General features: G+C 41.8%; 1 protein-coding gene across 3 annotated transcripts in view; it reads left to right on the top strand.

Annotated features, from left to right (window-relative positions):
- Positions 1–57: 57 nt before the first annotated feature.
- LOC105910035 (dedicator of cytokinesis protein 3-like) overlaps positions 58–13,741 on the top strand; it is a 37,782-nt gene continuing 24,098 nt past the window's right edge. For 2 of the 3 annotated variants that reach the window (XM_031574240.2, XM_031574238.2), the window contains exons 1-9: positions 58–2,279; positions 8,803–8,886; positions 9,033–9,073; positions 9,648–9,703; positions 10,088–10,184; positions 10,668–10,816; positions 12,177–12,261; positions 13,125–13,187; positions 13,422–13,573. In XM_031574240.2, the coding sequence (XP_031430100.1) occupies positions 2,243–2,279; positions 8,803–8,886; positions 9,033–9,073; positions 9,648–9,703; positions 10,088–10,184; positions 10,668–10,816; positions 12,177–12,261; positions 13,125–13,187; positions 13,422–13,573 (764 nt within the window). In that variant the 5' untranslated portion in view covers positions 58–2,242. The remainder of the gene's footprint in view (positions 2,280–8,802; positions 8,887–9,032; positions 9,074–9,647; positions 9,704–10,087; positions 10,185–10,667; positions 10,817–12,176; positions 12,262–13,124; positions 13,188–13,421; positions 13,574–13,741) is intronic. The other variant, XM_031574242.2, reaches the window with a different exon arrangement.

Genomic DNA, 13,741 nt, shown 5'->3' with positions numbered 1-13,741 from the left:
GTCATGACCTGATTTCAACATCAGGCAGTGTTCGAATGTATTATTGTGCATCCTTGGAGAGCACATAAAATTTTAAGCTGGAGATTTATATTTAGTCTTCAAAAGGAGCATGCACTTCTTTCACTGCCTGCAGTGGTGTTTTTGAGGAGATGCAGGGAAATAGTGTGGTCTTACACATCCTGAGAGATGTTTTGACCATCACACTGACATTGACTTTCTGGAAGATGGCTGAATTTGATGCCCTGTCAGTGACTACCAAGGGCAGATATTTTGATTGTGATCTTGATGACATTCATCATTCACTCCACTACTGTGCTGTGATGCAGCATCCAGTTTAAAGCAGTCACGTCTAAGAGCATTTCACTGGATGTACACTTCGCTTTGCCGAGGTGAATGGGCATGACTAACCACCTTGGATTGATGTCGATTTTTCGATTCTTTACAATAACTTGACCAGTTGCTAAGGTTTTACTACCTGTACAGTTATTGTAACTGCAGGTAAAGCCATGAAGTAAGTGGCTTCATATACCATGGTATGACAGATCATAGGTGGCAACTTAAATCAGCGTGGGTTTCCTCTGGTTGGAAGTCTGATGACTGTCTCTGGAAGACTGCACTGTACCAAGGGACCTTCCAGCACTTAATTACTTTATTAAACTGATTTGGTACCCAAGACAGAGTTCCAGCAAAGATGTTTACATTTGATACTATGCACTCTGGAGAAGATCCATGCTCAAGTTTGTTCACTTCGATTTGAAGGTTTTTTTCTCGTGAAAGTCTAACTAAACTAACGAGATCTGAAGATATCACCCCAAAGTTTGTATTTGTCATTCTCCCATCGGAGGGAATTCTGTTAGTTGAAGAAGGTGTCTTAACAGGTAAGATTTCAGGTCAAACGACTTTCAAACCTAAGCAGTCATAAAGGGTTGTCTGTCGGTTCTGGTCATGGTTCGAGTCATCTGGCCTTGACATCATTTTGCATTATAGAGAAGTGAAAACGGCAAACTAATATTAAATCTGGGCGGTTATATTAATCACCAAGTCAAGCCATCCTAACGGTGCACATAAAGCCAAGTCGTCTAACTAGTGGGTAACCGGTTGAATGTACAGCATATGTTATCTGTAGAATAATGTAAAAACGCGAACAAAGAAAGTATGATAATATCTATATAGGTCTAAACCTCGTCCATCTAATTTCTTCATCTGAAAACGTCAGTTGCAAGTCTTAAAATGGAATGTAGTCATTCTGTTCAAGTGCCCATCACTGAGCTGAGTGGTGAAGCAGCCCTCATTTAATGTACTTAATGTAAGTCTGTCCCGAACTGCTGTAACATTCGCCCTATTCGTTTAGCGATGTTTTTAATCATGTGAACGGCACGAATAGGCATATGCCGTGTTTATCAATTTAATAGTTATGGCATATTCCTAAGTTTTATTTAACTGAGCCTTTGAAAAAACAGTGTGCTAGAGCAATAACCCATTCCAACCTTGAGTGTATCTCTTGTGGCTTGCATCGAGATGGTAAATGAGTGTTTAGACACATCCAAATTATGAATCCAAACCTGGTTCACATGCTAAGTAAACAAACAATAGTAATAGATAGAGAGTCAGGAAGGTCTCAATTGCCAAGGTATATGAGCTCTAACCTACTAGATATAATGATCGCTCTTACACCCAACAAGACAGCTGGCATCTTCAGAACCTTCATAGAACGTTGCTGACAGCTCGTCATGTGATGCTCGTGAAGATGGCGCATCCTTATACGGTGTAGTATACGAATTTTCCGCCAGTAGTACCAGCTCACACAAGCCTTGCGATCGTATAGCGTTTTAAATAGCGGGAATTACGGAAGGCCTTATTAAGATATATCCCGTTTTAGGGACTGAGTTAGGAATACGATTTCTCAGGAGGTTTCACGAAAAATACACCTAATTAGTTTGGCTTCGGTGTGGATGCTCCTGCGGTAATAGGGATTGGAGATCCGATATCTGTGCACTACTGGAGACTGCATCAGCTGCTGGCGCGGAGGCTGTGTCGAAAGACCGGAGCTAACCGATCTGAGACACAGCGGCTCAGGCTTCGAGATTGTTTTTACGATCTTTTATCATTCGCGATGACATGAAGTGTAGAACAAGAAATGCCGAATACGAAAGCGATGTAGCTTTCATCCAAAGAACATCCTCCCACGACGTACAGGAATGAGGTTCAGATTTGTGAGGATATAGCATCGACCTACAGCAAAATGTGGGCACCTACAGAGGAGGAGAAATTAGGAGTTGGTGAGTTGATTTAATGTATCACTTACAAAAATATGAATTTTACATTTGATGTTGTTTATTTACACCATTTATTTTGGAAAGGGGGGGGGGGGCAAATGGGCCATCATTTCATGGCCATGTAAGCAATCTCAGCTAATTTTTCCTGCATGGTTTGTTTCGTAGGCTACTGGCTAGATAACATTGCTGCTACAATCCAATGATAATGAATTAACATCTTCAGGTTTTCAAGGTTAAGTTTACTCTATCAAACCAATCAGGATTCATGGAAATTGTCTACATGCACTGAGCCCAGGCTATAGAATTACGCGCATTGCCTGGCGCTTGTTGATCAGAATTCTGGCAATTAGAGGCCATTCTCTCAGCGCAAGCTCTGCTGGCTTCACGGCCTGACATCATCTGACTAACCCTAAGATCTGGGACCATTTTGTGAGATAGCCTTGGGAACCGAGCGTAATGTGGAAAGCCCAAACAGTAGCAGGGTTTAGTTAATCTTTTTTTTTTTTGAGATCGCTGAAATCACAATCAGACATGAGCTACTGAGACATGGTACATCGGAGAACCTCCAACAGGTGCGGGGAGGCGAGCTTCATAATGCGGGGGTGTTGCTTTCCCGTCAGAACATCAACACGAACGAGTCCCAGAGGAGCTGCAGAGCAAATCTTTTAAAATCAGCGGTCTTTTCTCACCGTATCAGACCTATATTTTGGACATTTGTCAATAGGGAGTTAAATATCGACCGATACGCTGATGTTTGAGGCTTTGATAGATCATGAGATGACCGTAAGAGTGTTGCTGTCCGTGGTGCTGAAATGTACACTCGCGTACGCGCTACCAGCAGTAGTTGGAGGTTTGCGATTGTGCCCATGCTTCAAATGAGTCATTTTTCCCTCTCAGTGTAATCGTGATGTTATCAGCGCATCAGCAAAGGAGCTGCTTCGACTCGATCAATAATTTAGAATGATGTTAGGAAAAGTCTCACACAATCTTACAGAAAAGATGAGAGTTAATGAAAGCCAACGTTCCTCTCCATATGACACTTCTGACGACATTACTGATCTAGTCTGATCTCTACGAAACTGGATACGAATCGTAGTCACATACATTTTTCGGTATCACTTCAAAAACCTGTCAATATATTGTTTCACTGTAATCAAGACTGATCTTCCTCTTTGAGTCAGAATAGGAGAATATTCTAACCATGTCCTAGAATTTATAGTGCAGTGTGTGTGGGGAGTGGGGGTGGGGGTGGGGGTGTATTAATGCATCTTTATAAATCTCACCTCATAGACTCTAATAGGCCAATACTTGTTTCACTCCTTGTATTATCGCTCCGTCTTTATGTATTATCTCAATATCTGTGCTCTGAATGTATATAACACATTGCGCTGTTAGGGTAGTCAACCATTGGATTGGTCAGTTTGTTCTCCTAGCCCTTTAGGGCAATGGAAGATGTTGATGATCAGTGATGTGCTCAACTAAGGTTTTCATCCAGACAGAACAGTCACCTGCTGCTGTGAATATGGTACCTAGTTGAAGAGCTAGTGGTTGTAGAATTATGTTTTTATGTAATGTCAGATGAGGTATAATGGATAATTCCTGATGGAGGGTCTGTGTATCTGTGTTTTAATCCCCATACATGTAGGCCTACTGTATGTTAGTAACACTGCAATATGAAAGAAATTGAACACCTTTTACACTTCAGTTATTTGATATAATTATCCCCCAAAAGCAAGTTTGAGTCTTTTAGTGTGATGAGATACTGGAATGTGCAGGGCTTTGTGGGGTGGACAGGAAGCTGTGAGAAGTCTGGGATTACATGCAGTCATTAGTGTGTGGGGGATGGATGACTAGAAGCATGTCGATTTGCATCATAGTTAAATAACCACGACCACCACATGGATGGGGGATATAACAGCTGTGGTGTGTTTAAACAAGTCAAGCAGCAGATATCAGGTCAACTAGCATTTACAGGACATTATAGGATGTTCTTCTCTTAGTTGTTTCGCTAGTGACCCTGAGTGAACTCACTTGGTTACTTTTACTGACTGCTGCTTTAAATAAATCTCCTACATTGATGCATGCTTGTGAATGTAAGCATATAAAGAGACACCCAGTTTCCCAGAGTAGTCCGCAACAAAACTTAGCATAATATTCTTAGCAAACATATTCTTGGTCATTCAGCCATTACTCTTGTGTCTGTACACCATAACATCATTTTCTTTATTAATTTGGGAGATGCTTTTATCCAAATCAACTTACAACCGAGAAACAACAATCAAGCTTCAGTATGTTAGGAGACCTTTGAAGGAAGCACTAAGTACTAATTCTAGTCAATCTGACAAAGTGCAAAGAGTGCAGATACAGTAGAAGACAGTAAGTGGGAGAGTGTTTGTCATGTTAGGGATGTTAGAGATGTTGATGGCAGAGCTGATTTTGAAAGAGATTCTTTTCTGCTCAGTGTATAATGTTAGCTGAACTGGAGTGATGTCTAGAGTAACATGCTTGTTGTCCTGACCTCGAGTGAACAGATGTCCCATCTACCTTTCAAGCAGAGGGGTAGCACAGCAGGGAGTGTGGATGGCTTACCACTCCACTTTTTACTGTCCTTCATATCATGCAGATGAAGTGGATTTGTGGCTGGCTATGATCCCGGGCCTCCAGTGGTAGTAGAGCTGCTGGGTTTTGTGGGCTATGTGTTAGTAGAATCAAGTTAAAGGTCCGGGCACATCGTACAGTTCTCCCTATTAATGATGTCATGGTTAATGGTAGGCTTAGAGGAAAATGTTGTGATTTGAAATTTAGGGGGGGGGGGGGGGGGGGGTTGGCTGTCCCAGCTACAGCACATCTGATTAAAATCACTGTGTAATCACAAAACTTGTTTATTTATATAGGGTCACTAAAAATTAGCATTTTATGAAGTGCCTTTCAGAAACTGGGGCCTAAACATCAGAGAAACCCGGTATGTGTTCAGTTTATCAAGGCAGGTAGTGGTTAGTTCAGTAAGGTCTCCTAGAGTATGGAGAAATGGAAAACACGTGTGGGATTGAGAAACCCTGAGTTATCAGTGATGGCTATAGTCAGGTGTCGTAAGGATGAAGGTTAGCACACATATTAAGAGGCATGACTTGACTGAAGCTGGACATGCCTGTGTGTGTGTGAAGTTTTGGGTTTCAGAGGTTCTGAGGTATGTGTTTGGTGAGGTTGGTTTGGAGAGTACTGAATGAGATGACAAGGGAGAGAAGAGCCAAACGATCTGATGGAGTTTACTGAGGATGTAGAGCTGGAGATTATCTGATGTAAAGAGCTGTGATGACATAGTGTTTTAGTACATAGCAATTCACAGCGGTTTTAAATAAAAGCAATTACTCTGCTGATTGTGTGTGCACGTGTGTGTGTGCGTACGTGCGCATTTGTGTGTGTGTGTGTGTGCGTGCGCGCGCATGTGTGTTTGTGTGTGTGTGTGTGTGTGTGTGTGTGTGTGTGTGTGTGTGTGTGTGTCTGTGTGCTCTTTGTTGCTGCAGGGGATGTGAAGCTACAGCATCTGTCTGCTATCATGTATTGTCATTTTGGAACAACCACTATACAGATGCACACACACACACACACACACACACACTAAGCAGCTGCTACTTTTCCAGAAGACTGAGGCTGTGTTTACTCTTCTTCTTATCCATACTCTTTTAAGAATACCTTTACTCATAGGTACCAGACACTTGGGAGGTGGTGAAAACGGAATAACGTACCCATCCAAATTGCAGACATAAGCATAAACAGAAAGAAGGAAATAAATAACTCCTGGGTCTAATTCTTTAAGCTGGGTATTCCTGATCTCAGCAAATTTGATCTACTGTGCTGTGCCATCATGCATGATTGGGGGTTAGCTGGAGGTTGGCCTTGTTTCATAACTATGGCAAGTCCTTCTTTTCTCTCCACCACTATGCTGGCATCGTCGCCGCCAGGAAAGTTAGTCCACACTCTCCACTTGAAGTCCTTTCTTGAGCCAGTGACAGTCAACCATCATTATTTGTGCGGTAACATCACTGATTATGGGAATTCAGGATCTTGAGAGCGTGTGCCTTAGTCATGCCATCAATCAGCATTAGGTTCTTCCCCATCATTTATTTTTAATTTCACTCTGTATAAGTGTATATGTGACTATCTGTGGTTGTGCGTGTGTGTCTGACTGTGTGTGTGTGTGTGTGTGTGTGTGTGTGTACAGACGTGGATGTAATCTGACAAAGGAGATAACCTACTGTTAATGCATATATTTTGTTGCTATAGTTACCGCAGTAGGAAAATTGAGGCCTGAGGCCCCTCCCCCACACTGGGCCTCTGCAACTGTTGATTGGTTCATTATCGTCATGAGTCATGGACCAGTCCTCCTAAGGCCTGTAGTGGGGAGTATTTGTGTACGCATATGTGGGTTTAGTGAACGTCCGTGGAATCTTGCCATAAGGAAATAGATGTGACTAAAATAAACACTCACACCACTACAGCTTCTCCAGTGAGCGAGCCTCTACCGCCGGGATGAATCATCCTAGCACACAAAGGCAAATGCTCACCTGGGCCCGTATTCACAACGCATTTTGTCTTACCACTAAGTACTGAGTACTCCTAAATCACACTAAAAGCTTCTAACTAAAAGTTTCTTGTAAATCCTATTCCCAAAGCTGCTGAGACCAACTTTTACTAAGGAAAAGCGGGATCTCCTAGGCCACGGCCATTTCTGAAGGCAAGCGTTGCAGTTCCTATCCATCTGCTGCACGAGCTAGAACACACCTTCATGACCTCAGAACATGGAGGGTGTTTCCTGATGCTTCAATAGACCTCTGAAGATGAACTACAAAACACGGACATATTTTGCCCATATATGAAGTTCCGTGTCAGAGCAATTATCTCTATGGGAATATTTGAATAATCGCACCTGCCAAACTTAGTCAGTAGTCCTTTACTTTTGTCATCTGACTTTGAGTGCATCCGGTGATTTTCAATATTGTTAAAGGAGAACTCCGGTATTTTTTAACCTGGACCCTATTTCCTCATCTTTTTGAGTCAAAATTTTTACTAGGAACAAAAACTATCAGACTATCAAAAGTCCAGTACAGAGATAGACTGTTCTGCTTCCAGTCATATTCCATAGTGTCTTTACAGTTATTGAAGGGAAACAGACACAGGCCTATCTCTGTAGGAATTCCATGTTGTCAGACACTTATGAGAACATTATGTATCCCAACAATGATTTATTAGATTAACTCAATAATTCAGTCATCATGTTCATTTTAATGAAAAGGAAAAGAGAATGTACAACTGTATTGACTGTAAACAACAATAAGGAACACAAGTCCACGAGATCAGCCGTTAGTCTCGTCAGTTGCAAACTACAGCGGAAAGGAGAAACTCCTCGGCTTGTCTGTTCCAACTCCTCCCCGACTGAAACCGGCTGTTCACATTGACCATCAAGTCATCAGGGAATTCAAAAACAAACTGCACCTAAAGACTCTGTTGTTCATGACTGATGACAGGTCTCATGCATGAGCTTTCTTTCAATGACCTTGGCGATTGGTTGCTGAGTGACAGGTCTGTGAGTAGCCAGGACTCACACATTTTATTTTTAGGAGTTTCTCCAAAATCAGCAAGTTAGGAGCTACTTTTAGCCTTTCACTTTTAGCCTGCTTTGTGAATACAGTCCCTGGTGTCTTTTTTTTTTTGGAAAGCCCTGGAACCTGCCAGAACAGTTTGCACAACATCTGAAGAACTGCCACATGCACACACACACACACACACACACACACACACACGCACACACACGATCACACACACTCATCATCTGGTGTTGCTTTGAGAGGGGGGTTCTGAGAGGGGGGTTCCCAGTACAAGTTTGGCTTTTCCTCGCTTTATGTGAAAGTTTCCTTGAAGCAGGTAGATGTGAGAGCAGAGGGAGCATTTTGAGTATTTTCAGTTGAAAAGAACCCATTTGTATGGCATATGTAATTATATTAAGCATAAAGCATATATTGGTGGTGATAAAGACATTAAAGTCATTAAACCTCCAATAATTTTCTCTCTATCACGTCATTGCAGCGTTATCATTGTCATTATTGTGAAGATATGTCATTGGGATAAACCTTTAAGCATTCCCATTCTTTTGTTTCTGATCTATTGCTATCTACTTGGGCAACACTCAGTAATAATAATAATAATAATAACTAATAATAATAGGACTTAAGTAGAGTGGAATTAGGGACTATATACGGCATTGCTGTAAGGTTTAAACAAAAGGGAAAACAAAGCGCTCCTTAGTCCTTGGGGGTTTTATGCAGTACACCATTTCTTGATTTTGACATCCCTCCATATTCATGGCCTATCATGTCAGAGCATGTGAATGAAAATCCTAGCCTTTACCTACTGGACTCCATGAGCAACAAGCATTGATTATTGGGGCTTGCTTATTATAACTTCTCAACAGACTGTGACTTGTGCCATTATCAGGGGTTCACAAGTGGTTGTGTGCTCTTTCTTGCAGTGATCTGCAGCTTCCGCAGCTCTGTGGCTCAGGCACTCCTTCTGGAGATTGGAGAGATGGTTCAGATTCTGGAGAAGTGTGAGGGTGAGTCAACTGTTCAAGACAACAGACAAAGCCAATGGAGTGAAAAAATGGACTTATAATATTAATATTCTTTAACAATGACCAGTAATCATTAATTGAGTAGGATGTGTGCTTTGCAACATCACACAGTGTTATTTCTGTTTTAGGATGGTACAGAGGCTTCTCCATCCGAAAGCCTACAGTCAAGGTATCACAACCAAATTCTTGTCTGTGTGTACATTGGACATATAATTTCACTAGCATAGAGTAGCCAGTTTACATGTGAGATCAACTGTCTTGTGTTACATAATAATGAAGCGTATGCTAACATGCTAACTGAAACAATGTCTGGCTATGAGACTTTGTGTTAGTAAATCTTTAAAGAAAAACTACTTCATATGCAACTAGTTTTGGTATCGTCTTCAAATTCATTTGGTATATGGTCATTTGAAGGACAGATAAATACACCAGATATTCCCACTAGCCATCCAGGATATGCACTATGCAGTTCTGTGTTCCTGAAGGGAACACCCTGTGAAAATGTAAGAAGAGCTTTCACAACGTGACATTACCAACTATATCGCCAAAAGACACCAGTTATCATGTTAACAAGCTTTTATCAGTGGTTTTTACATGCCTTTTAGGTGGTAAGCCGATTCATTTTAGACTAAAGCTCCATCCTGCTTAAAATGTGTCAATTGAGATTCATTGCGATGTACTGAGTTTAAGAGAAGACCATGAGGGGAACTGCATTCATGATTTATTCTGCTTCTTTCTTAAAGGGAATCTTTCCTATCAACTATGTACACTTGAAAAAAGCCATTGTGAGCAACAGGGGGTGAGTGCACACTGGTAGCACACACACACACACACACACACACACACACACACACACACACACACACACACACACACACACACACACACACACACACACACACACACACACACACACACACACACACACACACAGTGTCACAGTCACATGCACATCACACATGCACACAAAAAACACACTGAAATGCTCAAACTGAAATATTTTAGTTCATCTAAGTTATTTATGAAGAACCTGCTTTGTGCATTAAGGAGACAAACACAATTTCTCCATACTGATATGCCTCCAGGTCTTCCCTGTGGGTTGTCATGTGCTTAAGGATCACAACCATGATTGCACTTGATCTAATGGGGACTGTGTGTGTGTATCTCTCTGTGTGTGTCACAGGCAGGGGGAGACAGTTGTTCCTCTGGAAGATCCCATAATAACAGAAACCACCAGTACATTGCAAGAATGGGCAGTGTTATGGAAACAACTCTATGTGGTAAGATTTACAATGTGTTTAACACTAAAGAGCAATCTTTGTCTGTCATTGTATTATTGTATATTGCAGTGTGTGTGTGTGTGTGTGTGGGGGGGGGGGGGGGGGGCTGTCATGTGTGTGAGTGTGTGATTAAGGCCTTTTGGAAACTGTAAGAGTAGCTGCGTTGCCGTGGTGATATAGGGGGTTGCATAATCTCTCCCAGAGCCTTTAAACAGGAAGCGAGCCTCAGGCTGTGCTGATGTAACATCCTGTCAAGCAGGGCTAATGTGTAGCTCTGATTTCTGCTGCCTTGTATATATAGTCTCTCTTTCTACCTCTCCTTTTCTCTCAATCTGCCAACCTATTCTTCCCATTGTTGAGTTACATAAACAATAAAATGCCCAAAATATGCTTTTGAAATAATACAGAGACTGACCATATCCAGTGTGATTCCCCTGGGGTGTGGTGTGGAGTTGAAATGTGGCTTATGATTGGTTGTTGCAGAAGCACAGAGTGGAGCTGTTCCAGAAGCTCCGTCAGGTGATGACCGAGCTCATTGACCTGCGCCGGCAACTCATCTCTGGTCACATGACCCAGGAGCAGACTCGCGAAATCAAGCGCCATATCACATTGCGACTGGACTGGGGCAATGAGTAAGAACCATCCCTATAAGGGGTTTTCTTGTCTACATGTCTGGGTGACTGTTGGTTTACCCCCGCCAGTACAGTGTCATGACATGTTTAATGTGAGTTGCTGAGACTTACTTACACATTACTGTTTTTATATTTAAAAAAAAAAATATATATATGTTTTTGCCCATGTTAGCCATATAACTACCACTGAACTATCACCACCTGCCTGAATATTACCAAAAAGAGCTCTTACGTAGGACAAAAAATTATTCAAAGAATAAACCTTCTGATAAATAATTATTCATAAATATAGTGTAGATAATTCATATTTCCATATATGGTCTTAAATTCAAGTCAGACAATTAATTGACCATTTAAAAGTGTAATTTCAGTGTTTGGAATAACATTGGGATATCTTTACACGTACTTTCAAATCTGAAACCACTTAGCCAGGTTTTAATATGTAGCATGCAAAATACAGTGTATACAGAGTATTTTAGTTGAATTGAGGGAACCTTTCAGCTCAGAATGTTGTTTCGAACTGTTAATTACATTCAGTCAGGACCATTTTCATCACATGTGGGATTTGTACAACTACATATCTGAAGGCAGTACAGTTAGTTTTGGTAGAATGGGAGTATGAAGCCATGCCTCGACGGGAAAAGCAGCAAGAAACTCCCTCAGCCGCCGCAGAACAGATTTAGCAGAAACAATGCTCATGAGAACTACTACATTAAGATTATACTCATTGGTAGTCACTTATCCAGGGTAGAACAATTTAACAGGGACTGATAAATGAACAAGTGGAGAAGTCAGAAAGATGCAACATGTTATTAGAGATAACGTTTTCAATAGATTGCCAATGTTGTATTCAAGAAGCACAAATTAACTAGTCAGTTGCTGAGGAGCACTTGAAAGGCTGATAGCTGAACAGAGAACAGATGGAAGCGGAGATGGTGGTGGGTGTTTAACGCGGCTGACAGCCATGCAGTTGAAAGGCGGCTGATGAGTGAATGACAGGAGGCCTGAGAAAGACCACCCTGATATGTGTCTGAATAGGGCTGGTAGGCGTCATGAATCGGCTGGCAGCACCGTTAACAATGAACATTGCTATAAAGCACCATCAAAGATTTCAATCTCAACACCCCAAGAACAAGCCTAAGAGAACAGTGGAATAAAAAAAAAGTCCCTTTACTGAAGAAACTGTGGGGAGAAAGGCTAGGAAACTAGGCTTGGGATAGTTTTAGCATAGTGTTGAGAGAGGCCTAGTTACAATAGCTGGACAATGTGAGGTGGAAAAGGAAAATGAAAACTACTGTGTCTTCTTCATGAACAAAGATATATGCACCAGCAATCTTCATGAACAACTCTTCTTTTGTAGACACCTTGGTTTGGACCTTGTACCCAGAAAAGAGTTTGAGATGGTTGACGCAGAACATTTCAGTGTTTCTGAACTTTATAAAATGGCAAGTATTAACTGTGTGAGGATTAATATGTTATATGTTATATATGTATGTATGTTATGTGTGTGTGTATGTGTGTGTGTGTGTGTGGGGGGGGGGGGGGGGGGGGGGGTGTTATGTGTGTGTGTGTGTATGTGCGTGTGTGGGGGGGTGTTATGTGTGTGTGTGTGTGTGTGGGGGGGGGGGGGCTGTCATGTGTTATGCATTGTGTGTATCCATGCTTGCATACGTGGTGGCAAAATCAAGTGTAAATCCTCAGAAGAACATGTAGGAAATGTTGCTCTGTTTATGTACATACTGCTACCATTTCTGTGTGTGTGTGTGTGTGTCTGTGTGTGTGTGTGTGTGTGTGTGTGTGTGTGTGTGTGTGTGTGTGTGTGTGTGTGTGTGTGTGTCTGTGTGTGTGTGTGTGTGTGTGTGTGTGTCTGTGTGTCTGTGTGTGTGTGTGTGTGTGTGTGTGTGTGTGTGTCTGTGTGTGTGTGTGTGTGTGTGTGTGTGTGTGTGTGTGTGTGCGCATCTGTATTTATGTGTGGGTAGATAGTGATCCCATTATCAAATCACCCATAAGAAGGTGACTCATATGCGGCCAGAGCTTTAGCATAGACATATAGCGTTTCTTTTGTGTGTGTGTGTGTGTGTGTGTGTGTGTGTGTGTGTGTGTGTGTGTGTGTGTGTGTGTGTGTGTGTGTGTGTGCTTATGTTTGATTGCTTGTGTACGTATGTGTCTCTGTGTGTGACTATGTTCCATATTTGATCTGTAAATTGCAGATTTTCTGAGAATTGAGGTTGTTTTTTCACATGGCATACTGCATTTTGTGGACAATAGATTTTTTTTAGAAAGTTGACTTTTGTTTAACTGTTTCCAGCATTCGTCCAGTAGACACTGCGGTCAGCCTAGTCAAACCCAGGTAAAAGCAAACACACCAATGGTGAGTGAGTGAGTGAGTGAGTGATTTGCACACATGATTTGCCATTTATGTTAAACACCTTCAGATGATGCATTGTTCTTGCTCAGATGTTCTTGATACCCTTGTATCAAATCTTTTATATTTGTATATTTTTGACACATGTGTGCTCTTTAATTACTATTAAATCTATTTCATTTTGAGACACTAATCATTCGGAAGCTCATTAACCACTAGCTGGTTGATAACCTCATTCAGGGAGAACCCCGTCAGCGTCATGGTGAACCCGCCCGTGCCCCGGTGGCGCACCACCTCTCCCTGAACCTCAAGAGCTTCACGTACAACAGCATCAGTGAGGACACAGATGTCCTCTTCAGCCTTTATGATGCCCGAGACAACAAATGCATCAGGTAGGAAAGACATACAGACAGAACCATTGAACTTAACACAAAGGATACAATGACTGCTGGCGATGTGGTTGAGCTTGAGACCAGCCATTCTACATTCATGTGTAGTGCATGCATTAATCATCTACAGCTCAGATGAGTATACCATGGCGACTTCTCCTTTCCTTGAAC

The sequence above is a fragment of the Clupea harengus genome, chromosome 1, assembly GCF_900700415.2.
Source record: "Clupea harengus chromosome 1, Ch_v2.0.2, whole genome shotgun sequence".
Taxonomy (NCBI): domain Eukaryota; kingdom Metazoa; phylum Chordata; class Actinopteri; order Clupeiformes; family Clupeidae; genus Clupea; species Clupea harengus.
The sequence above is the reverse complement of the archived record's forward strand: the minus strand, read 5'-3'. Positions and strand labels throughout refer to the sequence as shown.